The 22,140-nt window shown below is 41.4% G+C and overlaps 2 protein-coding genes across 6 annotated transcripts in view; one reads left to right on the plus strand and one right to left on the minus strand.

Annotated features, from left to right (window-relative positions):
* CTBP1 (C-terminal binding protein 1) overlaps window positions 1-4,968 on the minus strand; it is a 249,744-nt gene extending 244,776 nt beyond the window's left edge. Inside the window, exon 1 of the mRNA XM_063335175.1 lies at window positions 4,882-4,968. The gene's annotated coding sequence lies outside the window, so the exon portion shown is untranslated. The remainder of the gene's footprint in view (window positions 1-4,881) is intronic.
* A 629-nt stretch (window positions 4,969-5,597) lies between these two features.
* The window catches only part of MAEA (macrophage erythroblast attacher, E3 ubiquitin ligase), a 52,461-nt gene continuing 35,918 nt past the window's right edge, over window positions 5,598-22,140 (plus strand). For 2 of the 5 annotated variants that reach the window (XM_063336614.1, XM_063336615.1), the window contains exon 1: window positions 5,703-5,830. In XM_063336614.1, coding sequence (XP_063192684.1) covers window positions 5,762-5,830 — 69 coding nt within the window. In that variant the 5' untranslated portion in view covers window positions 5,703-5,761. The other 3 variants (XM_063336618.1, XM_063336617.1, XM_063336619.1) reach the window with 3 other exon arrangements.

The raw sequence follows: 22,140 nt of genomic DNA on the forward strand, positions 1-22,140 counted from the left end.
AAATTTGCTTACGGCTAAAAAATTGCTCGCAGGTAAACCCCCTCCCCTTTGTATTTTAAAACATCCATTTAGACCATTCAGAAAGTTACAGGAGTCTGTGCACTTTATCACCAAGTCCCACGTGCCATTTTTTATGCAAATACAACTTTTCTTTTGGAAATGAGATTTCACAAGAATTTGATCTACATTGTGAATTCTGCCCCCCCCCTTTTTTTTTAGAAAAGCAAATTAATAAATGCTTTGACACTTGAAAACCAGTTTGTGTAAACATGGAATAATTTCTAAATAACTTTTACACACATGCATTGCCTGAAAGGTACCAGATTAGTAACAGAAATATTAAATTGTCTGCTCACACAGCTGATTCAGCACAGACAATGGCCTCTACTGAGGTCTCAACTCTAATCCATTATGGCAACTTTGTAACCTCAATTGCTGAGTACATCTACATTCTCCCCTGATAAGGAAAGTGTCCTTATAATCATGCTAAAATGAGGAAACAAAGCGTTTGATCTGCAATTACTACTTTACAACGATGCTCTAAACTCTGGCACATCAGGGCAATCTCTCCTGAGTTTGTTAATCGCTGGGTTCTGTTTGTGGGGTTGTTTTTTGTTTGTTGGGTTTTTACACTCTTGGTAATTTCCTCCAGATACAGAAACAAACCCACCAGCTACTCCAGCCTATTTACACAAGCCAGATACACTAATACACTTTTCAGTTATAAGCTTAAAGTTATGATATCAAAGAAAGATTATACGGTCACACTATTACTTTCTTTTAAAGTAAAAATGTGCATTTAATGTAAAAATTGTGTAACCGCCTAAGTCTGCTGGGCGAGAAAACTAAAACTTAAGTTTTGCTCCTTTTGACTGATACGGAACAGCCAAGGCAACAGACATTTGATCCTTACAAAACTCAGTATATCAACATTTGTTCATCAAAAGGTGTGTCTCCGCCCTCTATGAATTTCTGAGACTGCAGTACTGTTGCACATGTATTATATAAAATATATAATATCAAGTAACATCCATTAAAATGCAGCAATCTATTACAAATGCTCGGTTACTGTGAATAACTCAGTAAAGCAACAATTTCCCCAGTAAGGACTGTCTCATCCTCATTATCTTCTAGAAGTCATAACACTTACTGAATATCTATCTCAAGGCACCTAGTACTAGTACAGGTCATCTCGCATTTCTGTCTTTCAAAGACAGCTGCCTGGCATATTTTGAAGACAAGCTACTTTGATATTAGCAACTTTTCTGTCAATGCTGTGCACAGTAGTTGTTAAAAAAATACCAAAAATTCTCCCATTATTCAGCAGAAAAAAGTAACATAGATGAAAGATAAGGTCCTATTTCACAAACATCATAACTCACCAGGAGAATATAGTGAAGGCTTCTACTTCTCCATTACAAGATGGACAGTACAATCACCACCCATCTGCTGCTTAAGGCCAGTGGGGCTACCTGTGCTCCTATCTGATCCAACATAGGACTTTATATCACTGGCTTATGCCAGTCTCATCTGCCAAAATGGGAAGTGATGGTGACACACATTCACTTCTGCCACCCTGGCACAGAGGTTATAATGTCCACAAGGAGGAAAGAGAAATAAGCGTAGTAAAATCTGAATCCACAGCAGTTTTCTTCAGCACGTGGAACCAGGGCACTAAGGTTTCTGCTTTGCTCCACCAAATAACATACAGAGTATTTATGTTTTTGAAAGATACATAATTTGCATGCAATGCTTAATGGTAGACTGATGTTTTTCTCTAATAATTTATCTGGAGCAAAGCAGAGGACAATTGGAAATACTTTTAAGATACCGTCAAATGAGTAAGGTTTTCCTAAAGGTTTGGAGTATTCTGTATGCACTACTTTATTTTAACTAATCATTAATTCACATTAATAAGATATGAAATGAAGACAAACATTAATAGATTATGATTCAACTGGACAACGCTAAGAAATACAAAATGGAAGCTGATTTTTATTCCTCCTTTTACACCACTAGGGGACAAAGAAAAATAAACAAGATACGGTACACAAACCTTCTTAGTAGATCCAAATTTGTATTTCCTATTTAAGAATAAAGTGGTAGAATTTAGAAGAACTGTAAAAGCAAAGTTGTATTGGCAATTAAACTAAATTAAATTAAGCCTCAGCTTTATAACTTTGTATGGTACGTTAAGCAGAAGACATTTATTAACTTAATATTATAGAACAAAGTACAACCTCTGTATATGAATAACCATACCCAGGAATAACAATAACCATATTTTGTCAAATTCAGCAGGAAACTACAGATTTTATCAAGTTCAAAAGATCATTAGCTTAGTTCTTATCTCCACATTTATCATGCCAACATTTATATTATAAATCAACAGCTGCAACCTAAAGTTGAAAACATGCCAGAAATATGCATAGGTTGTATCAATATTTGCACATGGAGCCTAGAACATAAATTAGTTGACACTCAACACTTAAAGCTTCCTCTCTGAAGTTGCAATATTTAAAGGTTAAAGATTAGACATGCTCCCTCTTGTGTTAAACCAAGAATACACGGAATACATGCTGTTTTCCCTGACATGATGGTTTCTTGGCCATCTGTTCCATTAAGCAAACCCTTTAACTTTGGCTACTCGTGTCTGACAAACCTTCACCAATAATTCTTCAGTTTAAAGACAGATATAGTCTGAGAACATAACCTGTATCCATAAAATATTTGTCTTATTAAGCTAGCTACTGTAATATCAGAAAGGACCATTAAGGGATTACATATAAAAAAATCTATTGCAAATAAGTGTTTTGGACAAATACACATATGACTTGGTAAATTACATGTAAAGTCACACTTCTTCAGTCCCTATAAGTATCATAGGCCTAAAGAGTTACAAAGTGTGCGAAGTTCAGGCTGTTCAGTAACATCAATGATATGGAATATTGAACAAATTTCCATCTAAATGTTAGTTTACAGAATATTTCAGACAGACAGGAACAACAGGAAGAATTTACAATGCCACATAATTACATTTGTAAATACGGCAACAATTGAGCTAAGTTTTCAGTCCTCCACTTGACAAGCTCAGGTGAACCATTCTCTACGCAGTGCCTAAATGGAGTCAAAATCCTCCTTACACAAATCCTCTTGCAGAATCCAGCCCCAAGATCGTGTCTAGACATGAATGTTAATCCCAGGTGTAACTAACACTAATGTTTTTACTAATATACTTTTTAAACAAAGCCTTTGCACCTGGTGTCGGCTTGGCAAATTATGTTTCGGCATACATTTGCTGATTATGGTCAGTAGCAGACTGAATGCCAGGGCAGCTGAGAGTAAACACAAGTAAATAGTTTGCACTCCAAGGCTGAAGAGAATCTAACACTCAACTACACGACTTCACACATTTTCTTTTATTTTCCACCAGCTCTTTGTAATGGATAGATGTTCTCAGTGTAATAGGGTCTATGCACATTAGAAATAAATAATGTTACCAAATATTTTAAGAAACACACTTATTAAATATGACTTGCTCTTTCAAACCACAAAAGTTAAACATGTTTTATCTTCCTGGAAATATTTATGTTTATTTTTCTACAGTCTTCTGCAGACCAGAAATAATATAACCACAAAGTTTAGAAAAGACAGCAAAAACCACCGTGATTATTAATGGATACAGGTTTTGGGGTCTCTTTAAAGCTTCAAACCACAACAAGAGCACGCTGCCTGAAACATATCTGCTGACAATGGCAAGCACCTGCATCGAGAAACAGAACTTTTGCCACCAACTCCAACAACAGAAGAAAGTTTTTTATCGCCGCACATACAGCTCATGATCAGTACATTTCCACTTTCTTACTGTTATGCTGCAGAACTAACACTTTCAAGTGCCTTCCGTCTCACTCACTAAAGTGCTCAAAGCACAGTGAGAAACTTCATGCAGTGCACTAAAAGAGAGCACGTTCCGGTTGAATCTCAAGACACTGCCCTCTGCATATTACCAAGAAAGTAGCTTTGTATCAATAATCAGAAGATTAATACTCCAAGACTGCTCTTCCGCAGTCACACAAGTAGAGACAATCTGCAGGATCAGGCCCCCCCTTTTTTTATATGGAAACATTCTGGTATGCTCAGCGGAGGAATTATTGCTCGTTTAAACCAGTGCTTTTCACCTTATGGGCCCATCAACTGCCGTGGACCACTCTCAGGGACTGACCAGAGGTCAGCAAGACCCGCAAGCCTTTGGAGCACGGCGTTACACCGCTCAGAAGGATACACAACTCCCTCCAGACGCTGATAGGACCCCGCAAACCCAACCGAAAAAAAAAAAAAAAAAAGAGAGAGAGGAAAAGCCCCAAAGCTGAAAACCGCTGCTCTAAGCTCGCAGCGCACGCCGGTGCTCCGGGCACCGGGCGGTGAGGGAGGCCGGGGGGAGAGGGCAACGGAGGCCGGCCGTGTCCCCCCCCTCCCCGCCCCCATGAGGGAGCCGCAGGGCTGCGCCGCCCGCGCCCGCCCGGGGAGGCGGGAGAAGCCGTTCTCCGGCCGGGCACACTCCTCAAGGGCCGAACGGGAGCCAACCCCCCCTCCCCACCCTCTAACCCCCGCGGGGAAGGCAAGACCGGCTCCGGCTACTGAGGGAGCTGCTCCCGCCCCACGCCTCCTCTCACACCGTGGAAACTTAGCGCCGGGCCACCCGGGAGCGCGGCCCCGCCGCGGCTCGGGGCCGTCCCCCCGCCCCCATCCCCTCAGGGGTGAGGGCAGGCAGCTCCGCGGCAGACCGGGGGAGGGACGCCACGCCGGGCGCCTCCGCCTGCCCCGGCTAAGGGAGAGCGGCGCGGTGCCGGGGAGAGGGAGCTGAGGGGAAGGGGAACTCACGCTGTCTCCGCTATTTAAACCTCTTCCCGCCGCCTCCGCCTCACTGACTCTCACTCACTCTCTCCTCCCCGCGGAACTTACTAGGGGCGGCCCCCTCCCCACCCCGGCCAATATACACACAGCCACACGCCGGGCCGCCGCTGCCCCGCCCGCCCTCCCCAGCCGAGCCACCCATTCGCCCTGCTATCTGCCCGTCAGCAGGGCGGCGGAACGGAGTTGGCCGGGAGCCCTGCCCGTCAAAGCGCGCTCCGCACGCCCTCGCCCGGGCTCCGCCCCTCGTCCCGCCCCTCCCCTTCCCGGACATCTCAGGGGGGTGTTAAAACGGCCGTTTTAAGTCACCATCAAAATTTACTTTTAGGTCCCGCCTACTCAGCTCTAGAAAAGATTCTGATTGGGCAATGGGAAAGACCTCTCTATCGCGATTGGGTGGCTGGATGTCCATCACCCCTCAGACTCCCGCCTATCTCGGTGCCGTAATTCCTCTTGATTTGTCCGCGCCGGCGGGCGGCCCCGCCCGCTCCCGCACCGCTGCCCTATCAGGCGCGGCTTCTCAAGCTGTAGAGTGGGGCGTCACGGCGCACGAATGGAACCGCCGCAAGGGCGGCCCTCATTGGCTGTCGGCCTTCGCCCCGCCGTTGCTCTTCCGCCACCGCCGGCCCGCGGACCGTACCACACCGCCGCCGCGGCGGGGGCGGGGAGGGGAGGGAGGTGCTGAAGGGGGGGTGGCGGCGCGTTGGTTCGCCCCGTCTCCATTAGGGATGGGGCGGAGGAAGGCCTTTATCGCCCGTCCTGCCGCGCGCGCGCTGTAGGTAGCTCCCTCCGGTCCGGGCTGAGGGGAGGGCGGGGGAGGAGGAGGGAGGAGGTTGGTGCCCAATCCAAGATGGCGGTGCAGGAATCAGCTGCTCAGCTCTCAATGACTTTGAAGGTGCAGGAGTATCCCACTCTCAAGGTGGGTGCTGAGCTCCCTCCCCTCCTCCTGCCCCCGGCTCGGAGGAGAAGGGTAAAGCTGCCGCCGGCGGCTCCTGCCGGAGCGGTGCTGAGGGGGGAGGAAGATGAGGGCTTGGCCAGCCGGGGCGCCCGGGCCCCCCCCCTTTCCCTCCCGCTCCCCGCCTCGGGAGCCGCCGGGGTGGGGAGGGGTTCGGCTCGGCTCCCACCACGCCGCTGCCCGTCCCCGTTTTCCTCTGCTGGGGGTCCGGGCTTGTGCCGCTACGGCTTCTCCTCTTCCCCTCCCCCTCGGCGGAGGGCGAGAGACGTGCCTGGAATATGCCGCTCTACCCCCGGGTGGCTCCGTGCCCCGAGGTGAAGGGGGAGGCCCCGGGCCGCCCTAGGGGCACACACCGCGTCGCTGAGAGCTCGGAGGAGCTGCCCGAGGCGGGGGGTGAGGAGAAGCCGGGTCCCTGTGGCAAGGCGAAGCGGTGGTCGTAGCGGAGGAGGGTGGTGGGGGGAGAGGGCTGGGACGGAGCCAGGCGGGGTTTAGGGGCGTAGGAGCGATGGCTGGGGGAGACCGAGGGTTGCTGTAAATGCTCGTCCCAGATGATTAGCTGGATCGACGTGGCGTTGTTAGGAGACGTGTTAAAGGGGAGGGAGTGGGGGTGGCAGCAGAATATGGTTCCCTGGCTCCCTGGTCCCCCAAAGATGGAGTTGAGCTTAAAATATAAAAAGGGACAAACGTACTGGAAAAGGCTGGAGGCCTGTAGAAGGCGAATGAGCGAAATACTTACGGTTTGGTAAAAGCACGGAGTGTTCGATAAGGTACTGAGCCTGTCTGAAGGGTGGTAGCTTCCCAAGGCTGCATAGCTGGTCTTTGGCTTTAACTAGGTATTGTGAAGCAAATGAAGAACTCGGTACTCAGCGCTAAGGTCATCGCCTCCAAAGATTGTTGAACTGGAAGGATGATGCTCATAGGAATCAATGGAAACCTTTGTTTGAAGTCTTGTGTTGTATGTAGAATAGGTCTACCACATTAATAGCAATAACTGTGGGAGGGAGCTAGGAGAAGGATCTCTGTTGCAAAATGGTTGTTTAAACAGATCTCATGTCAGTATATCGACATTTTTTTCCTCTATAGGAGGTGTTTATGCAAAGTAAACTTTGTTGTGCTGAGATCATGCTGCACTTTTGTGCACTGAGTACTGTGTGCGCTTTGCAGTGTTTGTTTTGCAGGCTTTCTGGCCATGTTCTTCTTGTGCATGTCCTCCTTCTCCACTGTCCTAGCTTTATTCTACTCAGTTCCAAGAAGGAGAAGGACGGTGTTGATTCCTATTTTACATATGAAGGCTTCTTTCTGTCCTCGTGAAGTACTTTAAAGCTGACGGCATCAGGCTTGAATTTTGAAATAGCTGGAAAGAGTGCTCTAGCACTTTCTATGTCCAGAACAATGTGAAGGCATTTAAAGTTAAGAAGATCATTTTAAGACTGCATTTTAGATGCATTCCAGTTGTTATCACAGCTTTGCTTGTTACATTCCTGAAAAATTACTGGCAGTGAGGATCAGTGAGTTTTTGTTTTGCTGCTTATGACTTAAGTTGAATTGTCAGGGTGCCAGCCATTTAAAAGGTAGATAATATTTTGGACTAATTCTTTTATTTCCACAAGCATTCTTTTTCCCTGAAAAATATTAACAAAAATATACATAAGAGAATGGAATGTTGTTTGTAAAGTTGGGAAGCTAAATAGTAAGAGGGTGAGAAACTCTTTAATTTCCTCGCAAAGGTGGTGTTTGTTGATTCTTCCCAGAACCCATTCAACTTCTGAGTTGTTCCTGTAATCTTTAATAGCATTTTTCATTGTTTAAAAAACCTGCCAGGACAGTGTCTGCTCAAGTCTTTTGAGTGTGTCCTCTTAAATGTTCTTAACTGTGAGTCATATATCAAAATATTTTAGTGGTGGAGGTGAAAAAGCAGCAGGGAGAAATGAACACCAAGGCTAAAGTCTACTAAAGTAAGTTGATATCAAATCCAATTTTGTTCATTAGGAGGCAGGTGCCTGCAAGTTTCTGTGTGACTGAGCATCTGAATTTTTATTTACAGTTTATTCGAACACTGAGTGAAATGAATGCATATCATTTTTATTTTTTTATTTTTGCCCACCAGCGTAGTAGCTCAGACATTTCTCTTAGAGCTCTGGACACTGGTGATTTTCCCTGATGTGAGTGAAATATAAAAGATTGTAGACTTGTATTTATATCCTTCCTGTTTCCTCCCTCTAGCTTCCTCATGCCAACATCACTAGATAATAGTTGTGTAATAGCTCTACATTTACAGTGTGTTCCACAGAGGGCCTTTCATGTGAGAGAGTGTTTAGAACTGCAAAGGGAAATGCCTTTTCCATAGCTGAATTGTGGTTGCTGCAGGAGTGGAAATGCTTCAGCCATTCTTCAATAGTTCAGCTCAGGGGAAGTAAATAGACTTCTTCAGCTGAATCTAGGGAAGCTGTTTAAGTGTACAAAATAATATTTGAATATTCCCCCCAGTCCAATCCCTTCTCAAGGACAAGAAGATTGCCAACTATTCCTCTTCCAAAGTGCTGTAGAATTATTTTAATAATAATAATAAAAAAAAAAGCCTACTGATAGAGAATTATGCTAGTCTCATCTGAGAGCATGTAACATGAAAGCCGACAATTTAAAAACAGAATCACAGAAACACGGAATTTTTCAGAGTTGGAAGGGACCTCTAGAGATCATCTAGTTCAACTCCCCTGCTAGAGCAGGATTGCCTAGAGCACGTTATTCAGGACTGCATCCAGGCGAGTCTTGAAAGTCTCCAGGGAAGGGGACTCCACAACCTCCCTGGGCAGCCCTGCCACCCTCACCGTAAAGAAGTTTTTTCTCATATTTGATTGGAACTTCCTATGTTCCAGCTTGTGCACGTTAAAAATCGAATGAATGCAAACATTATTATTGTAGTTCTTTGCTGAGACACTAATAAGCAAGTGGTGACAGGAAGCTAGATAGTTCATCCGTGTCTTTAGAAGTGTGAATAATTATTAGCTGAACTAGCAAACTGTATGGAGTAAGACCCCAAAAGTGGAAGACGTAAGACCTGAAAGCAAGAATGATCACTTGTGAAAATATTCTTAACTGGGCTGTTCATTGGCAAACAGTATAGGGTTAGCTGGCCTGTGGCTGCGTTAAAAAACAGATCAAAAGGAGAGCTGTAGAAGCACAGAACACTTGAGCACCTTCTCAGAGCTGCTCTTTGGCTTCTTTTGCTGGCAGCTGTGGCAGGGGAAATACTGGCAGCAGATTTAATACGATACTAATTTCTCATGGAAATACCACGTTTACCTGATTGTTAAAGAGGGGAACAGGTAGGAGAATAGGATTACATGAAATGTATGTTGCTTCTGTCCTGAGTCCCCAGAATTGCAGAGTAGCTGAGGTTAGAAAGGACCTCTGGAGACAGTCTAGTCCGATAGCCTCCCCTCAGTGCAGGGTCAATTAGAGCAGGTTGAGGGCCATGTCCAGACTGTTCTCGATTATCTCCAAGACGGAGGTGCCAGCCTCTCTAGACAAACCTGTTCCAGTGTTTGACTGCTGTTATGGTAGTAAAAAAAAAAAAAATAAAATAAAATCTTTTGTTTACATGGAATTTTCTGTATTTCAATTTGTGTCCATTGCCTGTTGCCCTTTTACCAGGCACCAACTGGTGAGAGTAGTCTGGCTTCATCGTCTTTACTCCCCCCATCAGGTAATTATACATGTTGATAAGACTTCCCCCGAGCCTTTTTTTCTCAAGGTTAAACAATCCCAGCTCTCTCAGCCTCTTTTCATATGTCAGATGCTTCAGTCTGTTAGCTCTGTGGCCTTCTGCTGTGCTCACTCTGGTATGTCCATGTCTCTGTTGTACTAGAGAGCCCAGAACTGGACTTCGGATGGGTCTAACTCAGGATGAGTGAAGGGGAAGGATCACCTTCCGTGGCCCACTGGCAGCGTTTTTCCTAACACAGTCCAGGGTACTGTTGGCCGCCTTTGCTGCAAGGGCATATTGCTGTCTCATGGGCAGCTTGTCCACCAGGCCCCCTAGGTTCTATTCTCCAAAGCTGTTTTCCAAGCCGTGGGTCTCCAGCGTATACTGGTTTGTGTAGTTGTTCCTTCTCAAGTGTAGGATTTGGCATTTCCTTTTGTTGAATTTCATGAGGTTCTTGTTTGCCCGTTTCTCCAGCCTGTTGAGGTCCTTATGGATGGCAACACAACCATCTGGCATATTAACACCTCTTCCCAGTTGTGTATCATCTGCAAACTTTGGAGGTAAATTCTGACCCATCATCTCGGTTACTAACAAAGATGTCAAACAGTTCAGGTCAACTTCTTTTCCCACGGAAGCAGAGAAGGTGCAAGATTAAATTTTTGCATAATTGGTTGTACTGCTTTCTTTTTTTTTCCCCTGTTCATAAGCTTCACTAGTAAGCTGTTGGGTTTGAACTTAGCTTTGTACTTTGATATTATGAGACACATAATACTTTTGTCAAAGCTTTGAACATACAGCAGCAGAAGTTGTTCAGTGAAAGTGGTTCAGGCAGAACTTGAGAAGAAGTAACAGAACTTATAACATCCAATGCACTGTCAGTACATCAATGTACAAAAAAAAAATACACAGGGCCCTTCTAGTTATCACCTAGTGATATCTGTGATTATCACCACAAATCACCTAGATTTGTGAAGTGCTTTTCAAGTAGAAGGTTGACACAATAAGCTAGAGGTGGATATTAGTAACAGTCAGCTTGGTACTAACTCAGTGTGAACACTGTATTTCGTGCTAAATCCACCTTCACACTGGGTGCTCTGACTCACTGAGTGTGCATACCGAGCATTTGTGTGCTGCTGAATAATGCACTTCCTGTTTTGACACATCATGTGTGCGTGTCAGCAAACAAGCATGACATCTTTTGTACTGCTGCTGTTCTTCTGCACTGGGCTCTGTGTGCTGCTGGGTTTTGGGAAAAATCTGGTGCTGTCAGAGTTCAGAAGAAGTTTGACTTTGGAAAGCAGCTAAAGTAGGAGTTGGCTCCTGTGGGAATTGGTCTGTTTTTCACCCCTGCCCACTCACTATAAAACACATTTTAAAGTGATTAATGAAGGAAGAAAACACAGTAAAAGGCAATAAGTAACAGCATGGCCATGAGCTAGAGATGTTGCTTGATTATCAGTACTCCGTTGTGTAGGAAAATACTTTAAGAAAAACACTCTCAAACATTTTACAGAAGACCTCCTGTTAGTATCTTCAAAGTGAATACTTATCTGATGTTCCAGTTCACAGTTGCAGTAGGCTTGATTTGTAGCGTTTTCACGCGACAGTGCCCTGTGATCTTTTGAATTTGGTTTGTGTATGTTTTCTGGTATAGAAACAATATGTGTAGTAGCTAACATGTTGGGGTCTTTAAATATTGACATAAAACAAGAACATCTGTGAAATCTTTGATTCTTTGTATAGTGAATGTTTCCCAAGAGAGTAAAGATGAGCTTCAAACATTTGCTAGACATTGTAATAGGAGGAAAATACTTCACAACTTAGAGTGATAGGAGTGGAGCTCTTAGTGTCAGACACCCAGTGTCAGTTTTTCTTACCTATCTAAACCTCTTCCCACAGTCTTTTCAATTTAGTAGCTCCTACGTTAACCTGCATAATGGTGCCCATTTTGGGCCCAGAGATTCAGGGAAGTACTGTTTTGGCAGATGGGTATTTGCTATAAGGGCATGCTGGCAAAATTCATCAGTCAGTCCTTGTAAACTTAAGAAACTGCCTTCACTGTACACTTGGCCCCCCATAGCTTACAGCCTTAAGATACACTATATTGGAAGTATTTGCTAAACCAGAGTGTGAAATATGTTCTATTACTTGACTGCTTACAATACATTATTGCTTATTTAAATAAAACAAGTTTTTGTTGAGATATCTCTATTTTGATAGCCAGTAATTTAACTGTTTCACAACCTACTTTTGATTCACCTCAGCTTCTTCTTGAGTGCTCTTGAGTAGAACTTTGGTCATTCACATATTGTGATACAGGTCTGCTGAATCAATAATCCTTAATTATTTGCCTTAGGAGAAATGCTGTCGCTTCAGCTGGGATAAGTTATTTTGGGAGCAGTGTGATTGGAAATGGGATCTCTAGCCCAAAGGCTCCAGCCAGTTTCATGGTGTCTGGACTATGCAAACACACAGGAGGACAACGACCTTTTCCATTTAAAGACGTGATACTGTGATTAAAACGAACAAATATTTGGAGAAGAGAGAAGGATGAAAACAAATGAAGGGACTTGCTTAGGACAAAAACCTGCTGTGTGACCTTAGCTTAGCAATTTGACCGCTTTAGGTAGGGAGGAATGCTTAGGTTTTTGTTAGTACTCAAGTATTTCTACTAAAAGGAGAAAAGCGAAGACATTTCTTTTGAGGCATTAGTCCAAGATGGCAGCTATAAGCAAGTGTAGTGAAAATGACTGGTCTGTGATGTCCCTAGTGTGGCTTTAGACAGGACTCTAAAATGGCTGTCAATTTGCTTATGTAAGGATGTAAGACAGTTTTATATAACTGTAAAATGGCGTTGTAAAGCATCTAATTTTGTTGTTTGAAGCCTTGTTCAAAAGTTTGTAGTGTATTCAGTAATAAGTTGCTAGCGGTTTGTGTAAAATGATAATGTTTTGAAGGATTATAATTGTTTCTGTTGAGTAAATACGTGTGTAGCAGATGGATAGTCCAAGAATTTTCGCTGCTAATTCTCTCCTGTATTGAAGTAGCAGCTTTGAATATTATGATGATATTTTCTTTCTAGACACAGCTGCTCTAGAATATATAGGACTGTCTTTCGGAGTTGTAAAACTGACATGTTTTTAACTAAGGAAAACTACTAAGCTGTACACTTCAAAAACATTGAAACTGTTTTTAAGAAGAGCTATTGTGTTGTGTTTTTTTAAATCCAAATGATCTGCATTTAGGCTTATGAAATTATTTTGTCTGTTTTGATCTGTATCTCTTCAAGAGTTTATATGAATTCTTGTACCTAATTAAACCTAAATCTAGCCATTATTCTAAGCTTCTTATTCCTGAAATATACTACTTTTCCTTTCTTTATTTTCCTTTTCTGATTTTGCCTAGAACAAGGAAAAAAAATTACTATTTCCAAGACTTGATAAGAGCTACACATCAGAAGGATTCATTCTGTGAATAAGTGGTGATAGTATTTACATTTTGGGTGAATTCAGCAACAAGTAATGATGCCATCTCAGTTCTGAAATAATCCAAGACTTATAGAGGAAGAAATGTGATGTATAAAAATAGAGAATGTCAGTAATTCTGTATGGAAATGCTTAATTCTTAATCGTTTGAGGGAAAATTTGCAATAGTTTATTGTACCCTGCCTCATTTTTTCAAATGGCATCATGTATCATCCATGTTTGGTTGAAGGTGAGCATGGTAATCTAATTTAGTCTCAAGGAAGCAGCTTAATGCTCCAAGGTGTTTCTTGCTGGGTTTACCTTCTCTTGGGACTGTTTGTTTATTAAAACTACTTAGGAGATGCTTAATTTTTCTTCCTTATTCCCACACTTCCTCTTTTCTCTTGCATAAAGTAGAACTGAGCTGTCTTTGCTTCTGTGTTTTTTGAAAGAGAGTTTCATCACTGCACTTCTCACTTTCTTTTTCATGCCTGTCTGTGGCTAGGCTCAATTTCATATAAGGGTGCAATATGTGGCATTTGAAAAAGCTTATTTATACCTCAAAGTCTTCAACTGAATTATCTTGGAGACCTGTAGATTCATACAAATCTCTGGTGCTTTTCAGGTGTTATAAGCTAACACAATTGACAAGAGGAAGCACATCATTTTTCTGACCCTTGAAAGGAGAGCATAGTTCTGTAATGGTTCCCCCAACCTAACCTGGTAGGACTCTTATTTTATTTTTCTTGAAACTTTTTTTTCTTCTCACTAGTTTTCTGACTTCATGTGCCTGAAAAGATTTTTTTAAAAATCCATTTCAAATTCCCTCCTGCCTGTGATTCAGTTCATTTGAAAAGATGCACAATGTAGGTATTTGTGTTTAAAAAAAAAAAAATAAAAATATTCTACGTTTTACATGGCAAGGAGTTGCTTTCAGTATGAGACTGTAACGGTAAACAAGGGTGATTCACACAGACATCAGTAAAATCAGAATGTATAGTTAAAACTTCCCTGCATATGAGTTGGTGCTGCTGTCAAGTTAGACCTGATTAATTTCTTTCTCCAAAATACAGGAGGAAATTGGAAACCTATGTACAAGATGTTTGTTTCTGTTGTCTGTACTGTTTTCTGTGAAAACAATTTTTTAGAAAATAAACCTTTGAAAATTCTTGTTAACGGGAGGCTGGGGAATGATTAATGGTCTTACTTTCACCACTAAATAATTCTTCCTTCAATTGTGATGACTTTTTTGAAGTATCACTCATACTTTGTAATTTCCAACAGCTAAATGATAGCTATACAAACTGTTTTTTACTTTCTATTTCTTTCTGCTACATCTGAACTAGTTTCCTATATGCAGTCACTGTGGGGTAGAAAACTCTTTGATTAATGTTGTGGTCTGAAAGAGATGGTTTTGGTTTTAGTTTCCATTTTTATTTGGAATTCTTTAGTCTTGAATCTGCATAAGTGAAGAAGGAATCTAGCCTGTGTTGTAGGATGTGACCTGATAAGTTTGAGAACTGGTGTGCTAAAGGTCTAGTGTAAGGCTAAAGACTTGTGGTAGCATGAGGCTTACATTTTTCACAAAACTTCAATTATGAAATAAACATGTGCAGTTCAGTCTTTCAGTGTTACTGTGTACCAGTTAGGAAAACTTGTGGGCAGCATCAGGCTGGTATTTAAAGTTTAATGCAGTAGCCATGACACTTTGGCCTAACATCCTACACCTCTAAAGGAGCAAAAATGCAGGATGTAACGCTTTTTATAAATAAGCTTATTTGGCATAGGGAAAATCTTTCTCCTGTGTCCAGTCCTCTGCTTAATTCTCTGGAAATTAGCTGATAAATGCTGGTAAACAGATTTTTCCTGAAGTAGTCTGAGGATTTTGTTTGGATAGCTGTGGAAGAAAGACAAAGTAGAAGACTTTGTTTCAGTGCTTCTACCTTCTTAAGTAAAATTTTAGTGAGATTCTTAATACATGTCATTGATTTTTCCCTTCCAACCAATGGCTTATTGATGCAGAAATACTATCCTGACTAATCAAATATGGAATAATATACATCAGTTAATGTGACTCCTAAAAGGGAAAGTCCTGCCATGCAAAGATATTGAACTTCTATGTTGGGGGAAAAAAAAAAGAGATGGTGGTGGATTTGGTAGATAGTTTATTTGTATTAGTAGATGTTTTTTTGAAATATCCCTTATCAGGAACTCTTGAAAGAAAGAAGACAGAAGTCCTTATGTGGATAGGTGACTGGGCAAGGTAAGAAACAAACATCACGATTTAGTAGCTAACCTCTGTAATGGAAGAAGGTTAGTGTTAAGGTTCTGCTGGCATGTCTGCCAGTACTGCTCATGTTCAGCTGCTTGAACAGCCTTGGAGAGAGAGTGAATGCTGAGATGATCCAGTTTCCTTGATGGTACTAAGATGTTTGAGATATTACAGATACAACCCAAGTGTGAAACATTAGAGAGGAATAATGAGAGACTGAATGGATATTAAAATAGATTAAATTAAATATAGACAAGTGTAGTGTGATACAGTTTTTAGGTATGGTAGGAAGAAAAACAATTCTAATCTTACATATGCAATAACTGAGTTGGAAATGATCATCGTTGCTCAGTGGGATCTTGGAGTTTTAGTGGATGTTTCCTGGGAATGATCAGGTTAATGTTTACAAACTTAGGATGGAAGTGTTGGGAAAGGGAAGAATGGAGAACCTCAATAGGTAGCAATGAAAATCCATGATTTCTTATTCTCTCAAGTAGCATGAGTTACTCTTGTTTTCTCCCTTCCCTCATCCTGAAAAAGGATGTAGTAGAACTGAAGAATGTCTACAGAAGGGCAAGAATGATTAGAGATATGGAACGGCTATCTTCAAAGAATGGTTTAGGAAGAGCCTCTTCGATCTCAAGAGACATGAGATGTAGAAAAGAGTGAATGTTCCCTTTTTTTCTTCCAAAGAAGAATAAAAGGGTTACAAATTAGGCTAGCAATTGACAAACAACAACAAGGAGTGTTTCTTCACACAATGCATCAGGATATGAAATGTCTCACCACAGGATGTTGCAGTGCTAAAATTCTACAGGTCAACAACAACCATCAGATTTCATGGATGAGAAACATCCTGTGGTGTTTCTGCTGTAAAACTCCCACCTCTGGCTCAAGAAGCCCAAAGAGACTATTTGGGATTAGTAACTTGATGTTCTTGCCTTTTTTTTCCAAGTGCCATCCCCTTTCTAGATGTTGTCAGAGAAAGGATGGTGACAGAGGAGGGACTTCTGGTCTTACCTGGTATGGCCATTCATATCTTCGTGCGGAGATGAGTTTGGTGTCTAAATTAGCAATGGGGATCTATGATCCAGTCTCTTTCTAGTTGAATTCATAAAATTAAAGTAAGAAAGGACCTCTGCAGACAGTGTAGTTCAGGCTTCTGCTAAAATCTGGGCTAACTTCGAAGCTAATTTGATTCGCTTAGGGTCCTGTCTAGTTCTAAAAGTTTCCAAGGGTGGAGATTCCACCCCTTTCTGGGCTGCTGTTTCAGTGCTTACCAACTCTCCTGGTTAAAATACTTTTTCCTTATGTCCAGTTGGAATTATCTTTGCTGCCAGTTATCAACTCTGCCTCCCTCCTTTTTGCTCTGTAACTCTGTGAAGTCTGGGAGCTCTTACCTATGACCTTCACCTTTAGGTAGTGGAAAACTTCTATCAGATTGTGCTGCTCCCAACACCCTGTAACCTTCTCTTCCACAAGTGAAACAAGCCTTCCCCTCTCAGCCTCTCTTTGCATTTTGTATCCTCCGACCAACTAACCATTGTGGTGGTAGCCTTCTGGATTCTTTCCAGTTTATCAACATCTCTTCTTTTGTGGGGGAAAGGAAGCTGGGAGGGTGGCCTGAAGGCCAGACTTAGTATTCCAGATGAGTCTGCATGAGTGCTGAGCATAGAGAACAATCACTCCTCTCAACCCCCTACCTTTAGTCTTGCTAATGCAGCCCAGTATGTGGTTACCTTCTATTGCCAAAAGAGTCTGTTGCCAAGATTCATGTCCAACCTGCTGTCCATCAGAACATCTACATCTTTTTCTGCAGAAGTGGTCCTAGCCAGTTATTCCAAAGTCTGTGCTAATGGATGTGGTGGTTTTGTGCCAGGTACAGGGCTCTGTTTTCTGCCTTAATTGCATTTCATAAAGTTCTTTGTGTGTTTCTCCAGCTTGTCATGTCTTCTGAATGGCAGCTTTACCACCCAGCATTATCAAGCACTCCACCAGCTTGTTGTCCTCTGTGAGGTTTCTGATTGTGTGTTCTGTTCCGTAGTGCAGGTAGTTGAAGAAGGCATGTATGTTGGAACTGATAGATTCCTTGGGAGTCAAGCATTACTTGTAATTGGTCACCAGGTAGATTTTGAACCACTGATCAAACAGTGTTGTCAAGCAAATCTACCATGGCTATTCCCAGTCAACTTTATGAGCTTGGAAGTTGCTTCCATCTGATTATTTTTTTTTCCATAACTTTCCCAAGAACTGAGATGAGGCAAACCAGCCTGAGTATCCGTGATCTTCCAGCTTCTCTTTTTGGAAGAGAGGCAAGAAACTTGCCCTTTTCAGTCACTGAGGACTTTCCTTGTTCAGCATGACATTTCAGAGATGATACCAGCTTTGCAGTGTCATCGGTGAGCTCCCTCCCTTCTGGTCCCATGTACCTGTATATCTTCAGTTTGCTTTAGACTTGTTGTGTGAATACTACCTCGCACCCCAGACTCAGTTGCTCGTACATCATCAGGAAGGCGTAGGAGAAGACCTTATTAGTAAAGACAAAGAAGGCATTCTGTTGTCCATTGTTTCTAGGTCACAAACTCAATTCTGTAAATGATTTCTCTTATCCTCCTTATGCTGCTCACCTCTCTATAAAGCCCTTATAATTACAATTGCTTATTACCGTGAACACTAGCTGAATAAAGTGGATGTATGTGTTGGCCATGATGGTAGGGAGTGCTGCATTTCTAGCTGTGACTCAGAATGCTTTTCTTCCATCATGGCTGGAGGACTGTAACACCTCTGCGAAGAAGATCATGCCACAATTCATATTTCTTTTGTTATCTTTTACTTTCTGCCAGGCAGAGATCCCTTCAACAGTGTGTGTCTTCACTTTGTTTGGAAACCTCTAGTGCTGAGTGAGTGACTGTGTCTGTTGTGGAAGCTGTGAGTATGCATCAAGGCTAAAACACTGCCACGTTCTTGAGGTGCCATTAAGCTGCTTAGTGGAATTCAAGGTGAAAAACAGCATAAGAAGTCCAGTCTGGTTGTCTGATTCCCACCAACTTAAATACCGTTGAAGTAGTGGAGATTTTTAAGCTTTGATCACTGTCATTAATGAACTTCTGTGAGGGGAAAATGTTTTGCATTCTGCTCTCCCCTTCTATATTGTTAAAGGCTATAGATGATATCTTCTCATGGCATGCTTTTTAAAGCCAATTTTTTCTGAGCCTGTAGAGAAAAGCATCTATATATGTTTCTATATATTCAATTTATGGATGGAGTATTAAGTGTGTGTGTAGATACATTTAGAAAACCTTAAGAAGAAAAGAAAAATTAAGTATCATTAAAATGTTAATAATGAATGTAAAACCAAAGGTGGACGTGCATTGTGGGATGCTGTGTAGAGAATTAGCTGGTTTAACTTGATAGTATTTATATTTCTTTAAATATTTTTTTCTAAGACTAATAATAAATACTTGGGAAGTATATACAGTTTGCTAATCATCAGGATACAATATATCTAAGTAGTTAATACTTGCTTTTTTCTAGTTATAATATGTATTCAGAAAAATCAAGAAAATGGTATCACTTAGTAATGAATGGCTTACTGAAAAATTTATTTTGATGGAAATATGTTTAGTAGAGAACATCATTATATTTAAGGGTATTTCAAGTTAAATTTGATGTGGCTTATTAAAAGAAATATTACCTGCAGTTGCACAATTTGATCAGTTTTAGCTACTTCATTATTTTAGAACTAGTCAGTCTTGCCTTGGTACATTATTTGCAGTCGTGGGCTGGAAGAGGACTGAAGGCAAGAGAGTTAACATCACAGTTGTGTTCCTAAGTGTAAGCTTAAAAACTGTCTCTGACGTTCTTAGCTCTGCTGTTTTCCACTCCTTCCACTCAAATGAACAACCAAGGTATAGGTCTCATGGCAGTCCATCCTCCTCTTCCACCAGTTTAAGCTTTTAGACACAGAAGAACCCTCTTCTAAGTCTTGTCTCCACAGCCAGAGGTTGCTGGAGCATGTTCTGGAACAGCATACCAGACTTTTCTGGCTGTCTAAAACCAAAGTGAAGTAACTCCTGAAAATACTTGGATCAGATTATTCAGTTCTCTGCCTTGCTGTTAGCACTTATCACCTAGAAACAGTCACGCTGCACTTGCAGAAGCCTCCAGTCAAGGAGACTTTCCTTCACATCACGATAGCAACATTTTGATCTCAGAAAATCTTGTGTTACTGTAATTTTACCTCTTGTGTAGGCTGTTCTAACTTAAGTCAAATTCCGTTTCATTATGTTTAAGTTTGACCTATGTTAGTACATGCTTAAGTTGAATAGTGTGTCTGCAGCTGTGGAAGCTGATGAACAAAAAAAGCAGAATCTATTTAGTAATACTGGATTTAAATGCCCACTAATATTTTGCATCTCTCCTTTGTATCCTCTTGTATGCTCATGGTATGAGCCAACTGAGGTGTGGTTTTTCAAGCTCTGAGTAGGACAAGTTGGTATTGTGCTTTTACACGATACCTTCTGGTCAGTTCTTGCTGCTTTATTTCAAATTTTTTCAACGTTTAGTAGCTGGTTATCCTTCTTTCCTTAAGGTAATGCTTCCCTAGGGTGAGTTCTGTAGGCCACTCTTGTCCTTAAAGAATAACTGTGTAATCCAGGCTTGGTCACAGAATGGTACTGTCAGTAAAAACTGGAAGCCTCTAATACGCTTGTGGCAGCTAATGATATGTAAATTTTGCATCTGTCTCTTAGTCCAAAAAGTTTGGTGTCCACTGTTCTGGTGTCCATTATGGTATCTGAAAATAAAAGTGAAGCATAGTTAAGAATTTTTAGAATGACATTTTCCAGAGCATTGTTTTGTTACGTTTTTCTTCCTTCCATTTACTTTCATTATTGGAGGAAAAAAAAGTAAACTTATTGGTACTTTAACTTTTGAAGAGTTAAGTGGTAAAGCAAACCAATACTGGGGAGCAGAGGCTGTTTCGAAGCATAGGAGCTGTATGAGTAACAAAAGAACCAGCGGATCAAGATGCAGAGTCTAGATAAGATGCTTTCTTGGTAAGGAAGGTAGCGGTTGCAATTTCTTAACTTTGGCATACATAGAATCTAGTCTTGTAAAGTAAGTGTAAAAGCTGTACTTGGATACAATTTACAAATCTTCTCTAAAGACTGCTGGCTCCATAGTAAGGAACAAGTGCACAGGCAAATTATGAAAAACTCTCTGGTAAAGACATTTTTCAGTTTCAGTTGTGCAAATAATTTTATTGTACCTTTAAAGTCATTTCCCTGGTTATGGTACACTAACATTGTGTTTAGCAACATACTTATTTGTATTTACTTTCGGAGTATATGGTAATAAAGCAGTTCAATTCCTAGCCTCTCTGCAGAGAATGTTCTGATCTCTTTTAGGGGAGGGGAAAAAAAAAGGATAAAACAAGATTCAAAAACCTACTGCACCTAGACACAGTTAAATGATATATAACGACGCCAGCTGAAATTGAAAGTCCAATTGTTCTAAATGTCATATGAACACAGACCGTGCCAGAAATTTGCACACTAAAGAGACAGAGCATGGGAAACGGGAAGTGTTATTGCTCTTGTGTGCAGATAAGAAACTAGGGAAAAGGGAGATTAAAGCTAAGACTTTTTTTTTCAAACTGACTGGATCTGTGTGTCCAGTTCAACTGACTGCTCAAAATGTGACAAAACCACTTTTTTGTGGTCAAACAGATACTTCAAATCAGTAGTAGCTTCTGAAAGCCTTGACTGATGTAGCTTTTCAGTGTGGTGTGGAAAGCTCGTTAGCAAAGTACTTGCAGAAATTAAATTGAGTAGATGCAAGTAACTGAAGGAAACATGAATAGTAAGAAAATGCAGGGGAGCGGGGAAGGAAGACGTTATCTGAATGCTGCCTGGCATCAAGTCTTGGACTTGGAAGCAAGCTTCCATGCTCAAAAGCATGAGATGCCAAAATAATGGCCCCCCCAAAACACTCATTCCATCTGTGGGGCTTTAAAACCTTTTATCTTTTCGTTGGAAATGGAGGAGGGAAATAAAAGCTAAAGATGGAATAAAAGATGGTTATACAGACAATTAACTAGGTATTAAAGCCTATTAATTGTGATGTTTTATGTGGTTTGAGTTTTTGGGGGGTGTGGTGCTAGGATTTTAGGGGAGGATGTATAAGGAAAATAATTGTTTTAGCTTGATACTTTCTGTGGTAAAGACTTGTTCTGTCATTTGTTTGGGTCTCAGTTTGAGATGCCAGAAAGCATTAAATAGATCATTTCAGTCTTTCTGAGAGGAAGAGGAGCCCTTTCATATCTTATCAGGAGTATCTTTGTGTTATACTTCTGCTACAAGTAAGAACAACCTATTGTAGATCATACAAAGTCTTGGAAAGCAAGTACTTTGGCTCATCTTCTTTACTCTGAACCTAAACATCTTATCTGCGCATCTCACTGTGAATTGCAATGCTTATGTAGTAACCTCTCCTAATAGAGCCCAAAAGGAGAGTGGACCCTGGGGATACTTTCTTGCATGCAAATGATTAGAAGGAAGAAAATGGAGGCAATCTTGATATAATTGATTAGAAGTGATATACTTGAAAGATATGTAATCAAACATATACGTGATACGTACCAAACAGAACACTGATTTGCATTTCCTGTTTTACCTTTAATATGTATAATCTGATTGCTAGCTAAATTGTGCCTTTGATTAATGGAAAAGCAATCAAGATTATCGTAACTACCTGAAGGAACTTCTCATGGATTTTTTCAAGATAAAAGAAAAGGATGAATTAAGTGTATAACACTGGAATGTTTTTAGTT

Source organism: Chroicocephalus ridibundus, chromosome 5 (genome assembly GCF_963924245.1).
Source record: "Chroicocephalus ridibundus chromosome 5, bChrRid1.1, whole genome shotgun sequence".
Classification (NCBI taxonomy): domain Eukaryota; kingdom Metazoa; phylum Chordata; class Aves; order Charadriiformes; family Laridae; genus Chroicocephalus; species Chroicocephalus ridibundus.